The sequence below is a fragment of the Cnephaeus nilssonii genome (assembly GCF_951640355.1).
Source record: "Cnephaeus nilssonii genome assembly, chromosome: 7".
NCBI classification, from domain to species: Eukaryota; Metazoa; Chordata; class Mammalia; order Chiroptera; family Vespertilionidae; genus Cnephaeus; species Cnephaeus nilssonii.
The window spans coordinates 8,385,828-8,402,753 of record NC_137078.1 but is presented as its reverse complement, the minus strand read 5'-3'; the positions used below and the strand labels follow the sequence as shown (position 1 = coordinate 8,402,753).

The window sequence follows — 16,926 nt, the reverse complement described above, 5'->3', positions numbered from 1 at the left end:
GATGCTGAGCTCGCGGCGCCAGTGGTGCCGCGAGCTCAGCGTCTGTGTCATGACTGCGCCGGAGGCTTTCGGAAGGCCTGGTGCACCGGCGGACAGCCGGCCAGCTCCCCCGCGATCAAAAGCCAAAGCGGGTGAGCTGGCCGGCTGTCTGCTCCGGCACAAGGCCTTTCGGAAGGCCTGGTGCACCGGCAGACAGCCGGCCAGCTCCCCCGCGATCAAAAGCCAAAGCGGGGGAGCTGGCCGGCTGTCTGCTCCGGCACAAGGCCTTTCGAAAGCCTCCGCCGCACCGGAGGCTTTCGGAAGGCCTGGTGCACCGGCGGATAGCCAGACAGCTCCCCTGCGATCAAAAGCCAAAGCGGGGGAGCTGGCCGGCTGTCTGCTCCGGCACAAGGCCTTTCGAAAGCCTCCGCCGCGCCGGAGGCTTTCGGAAGGCCTGGTGCACCGGCGGACAGCCAGCCCGCTGGTGCACCAGGTGCATGATTAAATCATGCACTAGGCCTCTAGTAGTACATAAACAACAGATATTTGTGGAATCAAGGAATAAACATATGTTACATTTTTATAACAGCTTTGTTAGCAGAACAGATGTTGTAATCTCTACATTTTGCACAGTAGGCAATTGTCTAAAAATTGAACTGGTTGTTGTCTTAGTAGTAGTATACAGGTAAGCCAGAACCTGGGTCCCAAGTCTTCTGACTTCACATTGAGTGTTTTTTCTGTTACCTCAGTACACTTAAAAGTCACCATCAGCCTTTAAGGTTAATAATATTAGATTAGAATAAAGTATAGTGGGAAGAGAAGGAACACATACCACCCAACTTAACTACAAAATGGTCCCTTTGTCACAATCCTGCACCATTTTCACAATCCTGGTCCTGGCCCCAAGTGCCATGACCATGGTCCCTTTAAACTCCTTCTTCACTTCCTTTTGCCATCTGCCTGAGGGCCTCCTGCACTGACAACAGAATGTATGTGCTGCCCTGCCCTGACAACTCCCAGATCATTTTTGGCATTCTTACTGCCTCTTTCTCACTTTCCAAATGTGACCCCTTCCATTCAAGAAAGAGACTGCTGAGTGTAGCCCAGCTAGCTGTCAGTGAAGTCACAGGAAGACACAATTTTACATTTCCCCAAACCCAGATCTGTTCTCTTCCAACTCTGAGGTTTGCATTTTCATTCTTTTGGTATGGTTTCCATACTTTCTTTTCCCAGTCAGACAAGAGAAAACTGGCCAGTCAGGCTCCTGACATGGAGATTGCCACCTGCTGCCAGCTGAGGTTTGGTAGTGTTCTTTGACGTCAGTATCATATGGAACAAGTGAGGCATCTCTGGTGCCTGCCACTGGTACAGGCTTTTTTGGGTGCAGATTTTTGAAAGAGCTGACAATCCTTCTACAGTTGAATTTGGAGCAACATTTTCAAACAAATCCCAACAGACAAAACCGAGGGATTAATCTGCATTTGGTTTGTTAGAAACCCATCTTCAAGTCTCTGTGAGTACAGGGTAGAGGCTGGGGAAGGAAGGCGAGTGATCATGGTATGATACCACCTTTGTTTCTCATTAGGTAATGGCTATAGAATGGAGTGAAGAGAGAAAGGAATTGAAATTCTTAACTAGGAAGACCACAAAGATCATATCTGTTTCTTGTTTATAAACCTTCACACCTCACTCCCTAGACATGGACCCTGTTTAATTTTTAGGTCTTTTGCCTTGACTTCACCACTTTTCCCCAAATGCTATTCTTTAACCTTTTAAGAACTTCACAAAATAGAAATGGCACATAAATGTTTCACAAATTAATTTAAAATGGAATACAAAGATTTTTAAAAACCCTTTCAGATAGCTATTTAGTGCTATTTTCTACATACACGTAGATAAATATATGAACACCAGTAAATTAAGGGAAAAATAATTAAGCACTTTGGGGTCCTACTCATAATGGGTGCTTACATACTCTACCAGAAAGATCGCTGAGGTTTACCCAGCAGTGTCCACCGTGGGATACTGTGGACAGTGTCTCTGTGTTAACACAATGGGTAGCTTTGGAGAGAGGCAATCAATGATTTGTTTATATATTTTAACATTTTTATTGTTAAAACATCAGCATGTGCATCACTTTGGTTATAATACTACTAGAGGTCTGGTGCACGAATTTCATGCACTGGGGCCCAGGGGGACCTCAGCCCGGCCTGCACCTTCTCACAGTCCGGGAGCCCTCAGGGGATGTCTGCCGCAGCTGCACTCGCCAGCCATGAGCTCAGCTTCTGGCTGAGCAATGCTCTCCCTGTGGGAACACACTGACCACCAGGGGGCAGCTCCTGCATTGAGCAGGATCGGGCCAAAACTGGCTCTCTGACATCCCCCGAGGGGTCCCGGATTGCAAGAGGGCGCAGGCCAGGCCAAGGGACCCCACCAGTGCACAGTCGGGGCCAAGGAGGGACACGGGAGGTTGGCCAGCTGGGGAGTGACCGCGGGCGGGCTCCAGGGGGTGTCCAACTCATCTCGCTCAGTCCCGATTGGCTGGACCCCAGCAGCAAGCTAACCTAACCTACCCCTTAGTGGTCAGTGCACATCATAGCGACTGGTCGACTGGTCAACTGTCTGCCCCCTGGTGGTCAGTGCACATCATAGCGAGCAGTTGAGCAGCCTTAGCATATCATTAGCATATTACGCTTTGATTGGTTGAACCGACGACCAGACACTTAGCATATTAGGCTTTTATTATATAGGATTTCTCCGAGCTTGGCCTTGAGCTAGTGTCCCTTTTTTAATGTGATCAATGTAATACTATCTCTCTGAATCCTACTGACTTACTGGGACTTGACTAGGAGCTCTTTTCTGTTTATCCCTAGGACCATACATTTTTCCCTTCTCTTTTTCCAACATTACCACTTACCCCTGGAGCAGTTTGTTGTGTTGTTATTTGGGGGAGGGGGACAGTTATTTCATTTTTTTCTGTTCACAAAAATAAGGTCTCGAAGAAATTCTTTTTTTTTTTTTTTTTTACTTTGCCAAGGTTAAGGTTCCGTGCTCCTTCCAATACATTATCTTCATGAAGCATGTGGTCAGCATAAAACAGGAAGCTTGGTTGTTGTTGTTTTTTTGTGTGGTTTTTTTTTCCAGATTTCCTATCAACAGAAATATGATTCTACTGGTTGAAAGTATCCTGTCCCTTTTTTCTACTATTCACAGCTTTATCTTTAGAATTGTATTGAGTAATTTAGATTTATCTCTTTTACAGGGTGTTTTATTAGTAATGCTTAGTCTGATGGGTTCTTGCCAGGAAATGTTTTTCCTATCAGAGTCAGAGTAGGAGTTTAGTTTATAGCATACTGAGCATGTGACATTGTCTTGCTTCATTTTAAGTTTAATTTTTTGCTTTTTAGTCAGCACTCTGGCCCCACTCTTCTGTTTTACACTAAAAAAAAAAAAATTTAGAACTTAAAAACTGCCCTCCTATTTTAGTCATCATTGTTAGAATATTGCTAGAATCCAGACTCCTGACATTTTTTCATATAGTAGCATTGACAGGACCCTAGTTTTCATGAGGACAGAAACTGTTGAATCCCTTACTCTTAAGTTGCTTAAATCATCACTGGCCTAATATTGCACTTACATTTTTAATAACTATGTACATTTATATGTGTATGCATTTATGAGCTAGACTTCCACAGGTTTGCAGTGTAAGATTCTAGACCTGAGTTCAGTGATTATGAACTTTGATCCGAAGTGCCCTTCCCTGCCTTCCTCCATCACATTGGGAGAACTGCCCAAGAGCAGGGAACAAGATGAGGCTTATTGACCTGGTAAGCATGATCACCCGGGACAGATGTCACAGTCAGGTCAAAACTCGTGCCCTGACTCTAGCAGTGAACTGCCCAAGGAGTGTCTCTGTGGTGTGGCTTTCCTTTTACAGGAAGAAAGCTTTTCTGGTCCTGAGCACAATTAGTTTATTCCACTTTCACTTATAATAGATCCTGATACTCTTCTCTCCTATTTCCCAGATAAGACTTGTTACCTTGCAATTATCTTCTTTTTTTTCCCCCAAGGAAGAATCAGCTGATTTCTGGATTATATTTAATTACTTTCAATTAGCTATCGGTTTTTTTTATAAGCAAAATATAATTATTAATGCCTGAACCGTCATGTCCTAAAGAAATATATATGAAATTGGCTCCACCAAAGAAATTTTGTATACCTATTTAAACACCATTGTATCTGACAGAAATAAAAACTAGTTATATATTTAGAACTGGCAAATATCAATTCAAAAAGTTGATTATAGTTCTTAGCCTTTGTCTCAACTTTTCTAAATAAGCCATAACTTGAATGACATTCGGGGAAAGATTCTTCTTAACACTGTTACGGTTAACACATAGTAGGGTTTTCCCTGTTCTGCAGAGAAGGAATTCTCATGACATGCAATTAATTTAGAAGGCATTCTGAAATATTCCACTCCAGTGAAAGTGATTGTTTTGGAATTACAATAAAGCAGAATTTTGTTTTTCTGTTTTTTTCTTACAAATTTAACTGCTTTCATTATAATGAAAGCTGTGTTTGAACCCTGTAACTACCAGGACCCATCACATGCATTATTATCTTCTTTAATCTTCGCTATAAACCTACGAGATTGGCACTGTTTTTATACTCATTGTAGAAGAGAAAACTGGGCTCACAGTCTTCTTGCAGAAATTATAGCATGTAGCTTATGAAATTGGGGTTTGATCCAAGGTCATCTGACTTTAGATTCTCACATGGTTGTCTTGTGTGTACCTGCTTTGGAGTGAAGTGCGTTCACTAATTCTGTGTCATCTGAAATCTTGTATTTTGTCCAGTTTTTAACTTGCCTTATAGGATCAGATTGAGTGTGGTTTTGTCAGAAGTTTCTCCCAGAAGTAATTTTTTAAAGATCAAAATAGTTATTCTGCATAATAATTTGACTTTTATCTTTACAAGTATGATGTTATAAAAGACATTGAGCAGATGTTTTATAAGTTTTGGTAAATATCCTACTATTGACTTTGTCTGTTAATTTGAGTGTGTGTATGCATATATGTGAAGAATATGTATATGAAGAAACGAAAGGACATTTTAAAGTTTCAATTTTGAAGGAGACTGACCAACATTTATAGAGAACATAAACAATGACAGAATGGAAAAATAATGAAAGAAAATTCTTAAGTAATTAAAACTTTTTTTTAAGCCTGTACAAAAATAGTCCTTTCACCATTTGGTTCTCAAAAGGAAATAGACAACGGTGGTGTTACTTTCTGTTTCTCCTTAGAAAACTATACTGTGCACAGCAATGCCAGCAGGGTGACGGGCAGCTTCTGTTTCCATTAAATGCCTTTTCCCTCCCCCATCTTGATTTCAGGTGTCAGAAACTATTTAAAAGAAGCATTGGTGAATATAATTGCAGTGCATGCAGAGGTAAGCTATCATTAGCTGTTCCTAAGAGGTACGGGTAACTGGAAAAAAGGAAAAAGAGGCTAATTTGATGACTTTTATGGTGGTTTTTCCCCAAAATTTTTTGTGCATTTCTTTGTTTTTAACAAATTCAAGTCAGGATAAGTCACCATAATGCACCATTTCTCCTTATTTTAAACCTTCCTCAGGTGTTCACTATTTCCAAAGAATTGGTGCCTCGGGTCCTGTCCAGGGTAGTGGAAGCGGTGTCTGAAGAGCTCAGTAGACTCATGCAGTGTGTGTCATCCTTCAGCAAAAATGGAGCATTGCAGGTACCAAAACCATTCCAGTCCATGTCTGACTGTATTCAATTTAAACATGTACATGTGTTTTTAGTCATCAATCTTATGATAGAGGTTTTTTTGGTTGGGGCGTGTGTGTGTGTGTATGTGTGTATGTTTTGATGGATCTGCTGATTTGAGGTGCACACAATCTCTCTTGCATAAGCCCTACCCATCCTGCCTTGTCTACAAGTTCCAGAGTTCCTGTGTCCTTAGAGCAGGGCAAGACTTTACTGACCTTATCAAATTATCTGAATGCAGATTCCCTCTAAAGTTCTATGATATTTTTTTTATTTTATAATTATTTCACTACATTTAACTTCACAACAAATTTTTAACAACTTTTAATAAGTCTTTCTAAACTATTCAATGTATTTTGCATAGAAATGACAAATAACTGTCTCTTTGCACTTATATTCCATTGGTTTATGTTGTAGTTATTTAAGTTAGACAATTACAATAACAAATATAACTTACATAAACCAGATGATTCTTGGTATGCATATAACCAAATTGGTAGGAGCCAAGGTGTGAAGGCATATGGGAGAGTGATGTCCTGCATGGGCGCTTTGATTGACCTGGAACATTGTGTGTTTTTAATAAGTCCTAGCAATTTTCTTCCAGTAATGGCTAAAGAAACTCTTACCAGGCCAAACCCCTACAGATAACAACTATAATTTTTAGTAATATATAAAAAATTTTAAATTTCAGAAGAAAAACAAAAACATGAAGACAGTGAAGAAATGACCATTAGTGAGTGATTCTAGGAGAAATGATGCTTGGGTGTCATTTAGGCTTGAAGAATAGGGAAACCACAACTACAGGCAAGCGAGGAATGTAACCCAGAAAGCAGAAAGCAAGAGCTACAACTTGTGTTTACACTGCTTAAGTCTCTAGTTGACCCCTAAACTATGTATGCATGGCTGGACTCCACTACAGCCAGCCCAATTAAGGCCAAAAGGACTGAAGTAAGAGTTAAAATGCTGCCCAAGAGCCAAGAGTTTTCAGTTTCCCTCCAAATAAGTAAATTGCTTACTAAAACAAGCAAAACCGATCAACACTCTTCAGAGGCATATTGCAGAATCCAAAGTCTCTGCAACACAACATTCACAATTTCTAGGATACAATCCAAATTTCATTGAAACATATAGACAGAACAAAACAGTAAAGCATGACCCATTTTCAATAGAAAAGACAATCAACTAACAAATGATCCACTTGTTGGAATTCCAAGACAAAGATTTTAAAGCAGTTATGTTCAGTGATGTAAAGAAGACTGTGCTCAAATGAATGAAAAGATAGGAAATCTCAGCAGAAAAAGAGAAACCTTAAAAAAGAAACTAAATGGAAATTCTAGAATGAAATACATAAATGTGATTTATTTTGCCATCTACTAGTTCAGAATAACTGCAAAATAGAAAGGACAAAAAAAAGTGAATTTGTAGATTAACAGAAATTATCCATATGAAAAACAGAAAAGAATACTTAGGAGAAAATTAACAGAGCTCTAGGAACCCCGTGGCAACGTCCAAAGTTCTAGCATACACATAATTCAATTTCCAGAGGAGTCAGAATGGGCAATGAGCACAAGAAAGGGTGATCAGCATATCAATTGGAGCTCTCACACATTGATGGGAGTGTAAATCTTACAACTACTTTGGGAAAAACCCTTGCATTTTCTTTGAAAAGTAAACATATACATTCTCTATGACCCAGCTATTCTAATCCTAGGTATTTAACCAAGAGAACTAAAAACATACCTTCATAAAAAAAGCATATAAGAATATACCTTCATAATAGTCAAAAGCTGGAAACAGCCCAGGTGTCCATCAACAGAATAAACAAAAAAAGAACTGTGGTATGTTCATATAACCAAGTACTATTCAGCATTAAGAAGGACAAACTACCGGTACCACCTGTATGAATCCCAGGAGCATTCAGCTGAGTGAAGGAAGCCTTACACCAAAGCACACATGATTTTATGGGTTTCTCATCTATGGTAGAAAAAAATCTTAGGAAAATGTTTTCCTCTGGGTAGTTGAGATTAAGTGGGAAGGGGCCTGAAGGAGCTTCATAGGGTGGTGGTTCTATACCTTGATATGGGTTTCCATTGCTTAGGTATATGCATCAGTCAAAACTCATCAAATGGTACACTGTAAGACTTGTCCATTGTGTAATATGTAAGTTTTAACTCAAAAAATAAAAAAAGAATTGAATCCATCTACTTAGTTAATCATGCATGGTGAATTACATCAAAGCACTGTGGTGGGCTGATAGTTGCATGGATAAATGGTAGTGCTAGTAAGTGTTAATGGTCGAGTCTATGGGTCTACAAGTGTTCACTGTAAAATCCTTGCAAAGTCTATACATTTGAAAATTTTCGTACAAAAATATTGGTAGGCAAAAGGAATGGAGAGCATTTGTTAACTTGGCATGCTGGTTAGGGGGAAATTTCTGCTGTATTTTCAGTTGCCACCCAATTTTCTCTAAAAATTTAACAGTCTTTTAATATACAGTTAAAAGATCATGATTATTATACTAGTCCTATTGCAGGAGAGCAGTAGCATAAATGTTGAGATACTGAACATTAATTAAAAGGAAGTTGTAGTAACTACAGTTTGACCTGACCTAGGCAGTTTGGAAATTATAACAAAAATTGCCCCTCCAGTCTAATTACTTTTGCAACCTATTTACCTGATGGTAAAATTCCTGTCAAAGCTAGCAGGAAGAAATTAGGAAGAGATATTAGAATCAGCAACTTTTTCCATGTACAACAGGTCCTCAAATAACATTGTTTTGTTCAAAGTCATCTATATATATATATATATATATATATATATATATATATATATATATGTATATATATATATAAGGCTAAGTGTCTGTCCTTCCCTCTGACCAGTGGTTATGACATGCACTGACCACCAGGGGCAGATACTCAATGCAGGAGCTGCCATGACGCGCACTGGCCATTTAAAAATAAACGGCACCACGGACCTGGTGCCAACAAACCAACACTCAGCTTCCCCCAAGTGGGACATAAGACCCCACCACCACCCTGGAGCGACACCCCCCAAATCTCAGTCAATGCTGCTAAGACCCCATGGCATGAAATGTGGTGCCCAGCCCAGCCCGGAAATGGTCACTGTGGGCGCCAGGTAAAGATGTTACATAGCAACACCTGACTTCTTCTCCCTAGCAACTAGCCTCCTTGCAGTTTTTTCAGCCCAGGAACTCGGCTTGCTTTATAGCCAAGTGCAAACATTTTACAGTTCAACCAAATGTTTGTGAAGCATTTTCACATGCCTCATCTCATTTGATCCTCACAGAAGACCTGGAGTAGGTAGATAGGAGACTTCGTACAATCCTATTTTCTTTTCATTAGCTAGACAACGGAGATTTATAAAGTTTAGAAACTTGACCTGACTGAAAAGAAGTAAGAAATGGTGGAACTTGAAAATGACTTCAGGTTTTCTTACTGTGCAGAATATAGTCAAACACTGCTACAGTTAAATATTTTACCCTTTGTTCTCCCTGCCTGATCTACAATAATAGTCTGCTTCCTGTTGATATTTACTGCTGTGTTGCTGACAATTATCTGAAAGAGAAGTTGGGGTGCTTCACTGGGCTGGAGAAAGTTTAGCTAAATCAGAAAGCAGGTCTAATTAAGCAATTTATCTATATACTAGTGGCCCGGTGCACGAAATTTGTGCATATTAAAAGGAATTAATTAGAGGTAATATTTTAATATTGCTATTTGCCCTTTCTCTATAATAGAAGTATCAAAGATGAAAAATAATTAGTAAAATGTATATGAAAATCTCCCTCCTGTCAGAGTCTGGGGCACTCCGCGGGACCCAGAGTCAAGTCTTCGCCCACCCATGTGCACCTCAAAATTGCGCGAGACCCAGACACGGCTGGCCCCACCCCCATCAAGCCCTGCAGGGTGGGGGCACAGCCTCAGGTCCCCCGGCCCGGTGCCAGGCGGGAGCGTAGCCTCAGGTCCCCCGGCCCGGTGCCAGGCGGGGGCATGGCCTCAGGTCCCCCGGCCCCAGCGCCAGGGTGGGGGGCAAAACCTCAGGTCCCCCAGCCCAGTACCAGGCGGGGGGCACAGCCTCAGGTCTCCCGTCAAGCCCCGCCAGGTGGGGGGTGTAACCTCAGGTCCCCCAGCCCAGTACCAGGCGGGGGGTCATGGCCTCAGGTCCCCCGGTGCAGCCTCAGGTCCCTCGGCACCGGGGCAGGAGGCATGGCTTCAGGTCCCCCATCGCCAGGGTGGGGGGTGCGTCCTTAGGTCCCCCAGTGTCAGTGTAGGAAGCAGTTATAGGGTTAAGCTTCGGAGTGACCTGCTGGCAAAGTCGCAAACAAGTCCCAGCTTGGAGGGCACAGTCCTCTAAGCATAATTAAGCTTGATCTTGTAACTGCTCCCTAGATCTTTCCTGGGTAGCTAGTGGGCTGTGGGAGGGGCAGCAAGTGCTGCCAAAACAAGTGAAACTTACAACAACATTGTGGATTACCTTGTTTGTCCCTGATTATAAATAAAGCCTCAGCTTTGCAGTCTGGATCTATTCTGTGGCCTCAGCAAGGCACAGAAGATCCACCTAGACCCAGCTTTTTCTCTTTGTCTATCATTTCTCCATCCTTCGTTGCCCCCGCTCAGGCTCACCGAACCCTTGGCTGTGCTGGCGTGGCCCAGTTGGGGCGATGGGGCGGCCTCAGGTCCCCCGGCCCCAGCCTCAGGTCCCCGGTGCTGGGTGGGGGGCGCGGCCTCAGGTCCCCCAGCCCGAGGACGCGAGGGTGTGAGGGCGTGATGACCATTTGCATATTAGCTCTTTATTATATAAGATTATATAGGATATAAAAGGCTAAGTTGACTCGCGCATGCGCGATACATATAAAGCTCTCGCTGGCGCCAATCGCACACATGTGTTTTGATCTGTCATTGTCGATCGTGAATTTGGTTGACACTTCTATTATAGAGAAAGGGTAATAGCGATATTAAAATGTTTCTTCTAATTAATTTCCTTTCAATGTGCTTGAATCCGTGCACCAGGCCACTAGTTTTATTATAACGTTGATAAGAAAAAAATTGATTCCAGACTGGGGCTACTATCTGTTTGGGATGTGCATGTTCTCCCCACTGCTGCGAGGGTTTTATCTGGAGACTCCAGTTTCCTCCCACACCCCAGAGCTGTGCACTTGTCTACACTGTCCCAGTCTGTGAGTGTGGGGTGCATGATGTGCCCCTCGATGAAGGGCATCCTATCCAGGGTGGGGCCTGCCTGTGCCTTAGGCTGCCAGGTTTGGCTTCTGCCACCCAGGCTCCTGAAATGGAATAAGTGGGTTGGAAAATAATTTTTTTGTTTGTTTTTATTAATCTTTCTTAAATATATGTATAGCTCCCAGTTATTTCAATGTTTAATATTAGCAGTGTTTGGGGTCTTTATTTAGAAGTTTGATTATGTTTTTGTGACCATAAATATGCCATAGGAACTTAACCTTTTGCACTCGTATGTCGAGTGTGACTCGACACGGTTAGCATCGGTAGCAGCTCTTTTTTATACTCTTTGAATGTATCAATAATTTGAAATATAAAAAAATCCAAATAAATAAGTTTGTATGAAAAGAAACTCCAGTTTTTTATTCTACTGCCACACTTTGTAAAATCTGGGATATTTAAAAAATTAAATCCCAAGTAGAATAAAGGAATCGAGAAAAAAGCAAGCGAGTGCAAAGGGTTTTAACTCTTGTTTCTAGCAATTAGCCTGTGGTAAAATTGGTTTTGTTGAATATCGTTTCTCTTAAAGTTGCAGTTTCCAAGAACCTGTCGATTGAGTAAGGACTCACCAGTCGTATGTCCAGGAGATGACCAGCCACCATGACTGTCTGGTTCCTAACATGTTGATACTTCCTTTGAACTTGGCTATTCCCCTTCACCCTTTCTTATTGAAATGGCTGTTTTTGACACCCTTCTCTTGAGCAGATACCTGAGAAAGACTACAGGTTAATGATCTTTAATGATCATTTACATGAAAGGCCAGTGCATCAGTCTTCAAACCTTCCAGAGAGCCAGCTGAGAGGAATGGAGAGACAGCCTGAGGATTTTAGCTATCTTTTAGCATGAAGTTTTTTTGCATGCATTTGTTTTTTGTATTTTTATAAACAATCACAACTTACAATTGGCATAATTCATAGGTTAATTAAAACACCTTGCTTGAATAAAATTTCTACATGAAGATTAATTTTACAGTGGCTTACTTAATCCTTCTAAAATATTTCAACTACAAGTTCTACCTTATTTTTGTCCTTAATATTTTCTTTATAGGTATGTTTTTTATATAAACTACAGTATAAACAGTAGAAGTAAATTATCATACATATACTTTCTAGTTATAAACTATTTTTCAGGCTTCTAAAGCACTGAAAAATGAAACCGAACAATTGCTTTCTAAACAGAAAAGTTTCGCTGAATATACTGTATCTTAGATAAATCAGCTTTTATCTAGATTGGTTACAGATTTTGTAATTAACTCTAATTTGAATAGCTAGCCGTGTCATTTATGATTGTTTTACATTTTACGCACTCCTGGAGAATAGGGCTGTTTCTTCTCAGTGGTCTCCTGAGCATCAGCCATACTCTGGGTGCCTGAGTCAGAGATGGAGGTTGTGGGCTTTCTCGTCAGAGGCACTTGTAGAACTCTGAGGAAAACTGGCCTGTAAGTAAAGTCACACTTCTTCAAGCTTGCAAACAAGTGTAAGCATTAGGTTAGCTTTTCTGCCATAAAAGTTTGTGCAGATTTAATTCATATACCATGCAGTATGTCTATAGGATAAAGAGTCTACAGCTCAGTGATTTTTTAAACTATGTTCACAGAATTGTGTAATCACCACAATCAATTTTGGAACATGACATCACCCCAGAAAGGAACCCCAGGCCCATTAACAGTCACTCTCCTTTCCCCCACCTACAGCATGAGACAAGTACAAGTCTGTTTTCTATCTGTATGGTTTGCATATTCTGAAAGTTTCATATAAACAGAATCATATAAGTACAGCTTTTTGTGACTGATCTCCCTCACTTAGCATAATGTTTGCAAGGTTCATCATGCTGCAGCATGGATCAGCACAGCATTTCATTTATGGCTGCATAATATTCCATTTTATAAACATACCACATTTTATTTACCCATTCATCATCTGATGAATATTTGGATTGTTTCCACTTTTGGCTAATATGAAGAATGCCTCTGTGAACATTCATTTACAAGTTTTTTGTGGACATATGTTTTCATATATCTTGGCTATATACCTAGGAGTGGAATTGCTATGTCGTGTGGTTACTCTGTTTTATCTTTAAATGACCTGCAGACTATTTTCAGAGTGACTGTATCATTTTACTTTCCTGCCAGCAATGTATGAGATTCCAGTTCTTCTACATCCTCCCCAGTACGTCACTGTTATCTTTCAGATGACAGCCATCCTCATGTGTGAAAAATGTTCTCATTCTTTTCACTTTCTTGATGGTTTCCTTTTGAATGCAGGACTTTTTTTAATTTTGGTGAGGTCCAATTTATGTATTTTTCCTTTATTGCTTATACTTAGATATAATTTCTAAGAAAGCTTGCCCAACCTAACATCATTGAGATTGATTCCTGTTTTGTTCTAAGCATTTTATAATTTTGTTGCTTACATTTAGTTCTATTTTGAGTTCATTTTTGTGTTAAGGAAGGGCTCTAATTTCAGTCTTTCGCATGAGAATGTCCAGTTGTCCCAACATCACTTGTTGAAGAGACTATTCTGTGCCCATTGAACGGTCTCAGCACCCTTGTCAAAAATCATTTGATCATAAATGTTCATTTCTGGACACTCAGTCCTATTCTGTTTACCTACGTGTCTGTCCATATACCATTGTCACACTGCCTTGATTATTGTAGCTTTGTAGTGAGTTTTGACATCAGGAGGTGTAAATTTCTCCAACTGTATTCTTTTTCAAGATTGTTTTGTATGTTTGGAATCAACTTGTCAATTTTTGTTTTTTAAAAAAAGCCATCTGTGATTTTAATAGGCATTGCATTGAATCTGTAGAGCTTTAGCTTAGCTTTTGAGGTTAAAGGCAATGTGCCTGGAAATGCATATGTTTAAGGAAGTAAGCCAGCCCACGTCCTCAAATCTGTGCAGGAGGGAACAAGCCAGGGACAGTATTTCAGACTCTCCTTCCTCTCACAGGCAGGCTAATAGGAAAATTACTGTTTAGATAGTAAACACAGATTGCTGGGAAATCCTTGTGTAGTTCGCACCTTTTACAGCAAAATATCTCACTCCCTGCCTTCACTCAGTCATACTTGACTGTAAGTTAATTTTCAGTCAAAGGAAATTTTTTCATAGCCAACTTTTTTGGACTGTTTCCGAAAGTGTGCTCTTAACTAATAGTCACGGGGTGGAGGTAACCATGCACCTGCAATATTCTGTCAGCACTGTGTCTGTGGTGAACAGGCTGGAGACGTCGCCCTCACCACCTGCTCATATGTGATAATCGTCACAGGTCCTGATTGTCACTTTGTCCTTTCTTCTTCTTCAGGCGAGGCTTGAAATCTGTGCTCTGAGGGACACTGTGGCTGTCCACCTGACACCTGAAAGCAGGTGAGACGCTTACAGTTCTTTCTGAGCATTTGCTAAAAACAAAGCTGTGTTACTACTATATAAAGTCCTTTGAAAAGATAACTGGTCAGAGTGAATGCGTATGATTTTGTATGTGAAAATGTTTATATTTGGTTGTTCAAATTTCTAGTTAAAAAGTGTACATCTCTACTAAGCCACGGATTCCTAAGACTGGTTCTTTGTAGCATAATATAAAGGGGAAAAGATGTAATATAATTTTACATTTCTCATTCTATAAGATAAATTTTAGTCTCATAAATGATGGAGCAGAGCATTGCATTCTTCTTTAGAAAGGAGAAAATAAGAATTGAGTCTATTCATAGCAGGCCTTTCAGGACAGTTCAAACATTGTGATCCTCAGCATAAGAGGAAGCCTTGTGGTTTCTCTGTAAAGTTCTGTAGTGGAAATTTGATGATAATTTTTAGCTGTTTTGAATGAAAGTCAGGATTTCCTATCATTGAAATATCAGTAGGTGAATTGAAACAGCACTGACTACTTGCTTTTACAAAATTGTTTACTCCACTGGCAACATTACCCAGGAAATGCTGGGCAATGCTGTTAATGTGCATGAGAAGCCAAGTGGTAGACAAAAGTTTAGGGTCTTTATGCAATGCACATATTCCTTCATGTCCAGCTTTTGATAACATGGCTTATGCCATCATTCTTACTGCCATCGTTACAACAGAAAGACCTCTGAAATTATTTTCCTGACACAGTTAGCTTCTTTTTCCTGTTTATCATGGCCGACTAGAGCCATTTCTAGATGGCTCCCATGTTAGTTATGTAACCACACCTTTTCCCAGTCATTTTTTTAACACTAAGTACTAAATAACAGGTGATAGAAAGCATCCCTTCCATATTTGATGTGTATGCATCCCTTGTGTAAGTACCTATGTAACTCAACCTTTCATAGCCCAGGTTCCTCATTACAAAAGGAAGATAATAATACTTTATAGGCAAAGTTTTGGAGAAATTAAATGAGACAATATGTCAAGTCACCTTCTAAACTTTCAGTGCACTACAAATAATAGGTTGTATCTTCATCATCATTATTGTCATAATGTAAAAATAAAGAATAGTAGCATCACATTTTTTGATTAATGGAGAAGAGACTTACAGGAAACAGGATGATTGTGGAGATGTGCAGAGACTCCCTCGATGTCAGGAGAGATGAGAGCTGGTTTCATATTGTGAGGTTGCTGAGTGTGCCCACAGCTAGGCTGTCCTCGCACCCACGCCTGCCCCACCAGGAACAACTGAAGGGATCAAGTGCCAGTTTTTATGACTGTGTTGGGACTGTGCAATCTCTCCATATGTTGCTAGAATACCTACCCCTAGTTTGGGAAATTCTGCTCAAAAGTTCTTTCCTGGTATGTTGAGGAGGATGTTTTTATAATACAAAATCAGAGACCACTTTAAAGGCATGAATAATTATATTTATTTATTCACCTTTTTCTTAGTGAATGGTAGAGCATTGGCCCGCACACCAAAGGGTCGTGGGTTCAAATTCGGTCAAGGGTTGCAGGTTCAAACCCCAGCCCCGGTCAGGGTTCATGCAGGAGGCAACGAATCCATGTGTCTCTCTCACATGGATGTGTCTCTCTCTCTCTCTCTCTCTCTCTCTCTCTCTCTCTCTCTCTCTCTTTCTCTCTCTCTCTCTCTCTCTCCCTCCCTCCCTCATCTCTCCCACTCTCTCTAAAAATCAATGGAAAAAATATCCTTGGGTGAGGATTAACAAATAAATAAATAAATAAATAAAATTCACTGTTTTTCATGAAATGAAATAATGCTGACTTTTAAATATATATATACATCTCTCCATTATCCTAAAATTTTTAAACATAATGATAGCTAAATTCTATTTTTTTAAAAACTGTGTTCAGTCATTATAAGATGTTGGCTGTAAATCGGACCTAGACACATCAATACTATAAATGTCCCCATTTGTGTAATCTTTCACAGGTCATATTTCTACTTTGTTTTCCTTCCTTTCTGACCAGTTTCTTTATCTTGAGTTCAGTTTTGTTTTGAAATAAAGACTTTTTTAAAAAAGTAAACACCCTCATTTAACTTTCACCAACCAAATTGAATAGCACCTTTTTATAAAGTTCCATTTTTCCTTTAGTTTTTCAAGTTCTGTTTCATTTCCTAAATGAGTTTTTGACCCTGCTCCTGCAAAGCCTCTGGAACTAGACCTTCACTTTTTCTTTTTCTGTTGTTTTCCATTTGTACTTTTTCTCACATATCTACATGCTTCACTGTTTATACTAGTTTCTTTATGTTTAATATATGCTTAAGAATTCTTAATGATGCTCTAATCCCCATGAGAACCTGCAGTGTTTCAGCTCTGTGTTGCTGCTTGTGTTCCAGGTCCAGTTTTAAGCAGGCTCTGGAAGCACTGCCCCAGCTTTCCAGCGGAGCAGACAAAAAGTAAGTGCTCTGTGCTTTCCTGGGAGCCCGGTAGACGTGCTGAGCACAGTGCTGCTACCTGGAAGTACTCTTTCTATGAACAATGAATTGGAT

General features: G+C 40.3%; 1 protein-coding gene across 3 annotated transcripts in view; it reads left to right on the top strand.

Moving 5' to 3' along the window:
- The window catches only part of EXOC2 (exocyst complex component 2), a 246,309-nt gene that overhangs the window by 216,914 nt on the left and 12,469 nt on the right, over positions 1 to 16,926 (top strand). For all 3 annotated transcript variants that reach the window (XM_079776018.1, XM_079776019.1, XM_079776020.1), the window contains 4 exons: positions 5,375 to 5,430; positions 5,616 to 5,738; positions 14,323 to 14,384; positions 16,774 to 16,833. In XM_079776018.1, the coding sequence (XP_079632144.1) occupies positions 5,375 to 5,430; positions 5,616 to 5,738; positions 14,323 to 14,384; positions 16,774 to 16,833 (301 nt within the window). The remainder of the gene's footprint in view (positions 1 to 5,374; positions 5,431 to 5,615; positions 5,739 to 14,322; positions 14,385 to 16,773; positions 16,834 to 16,926) is intronic.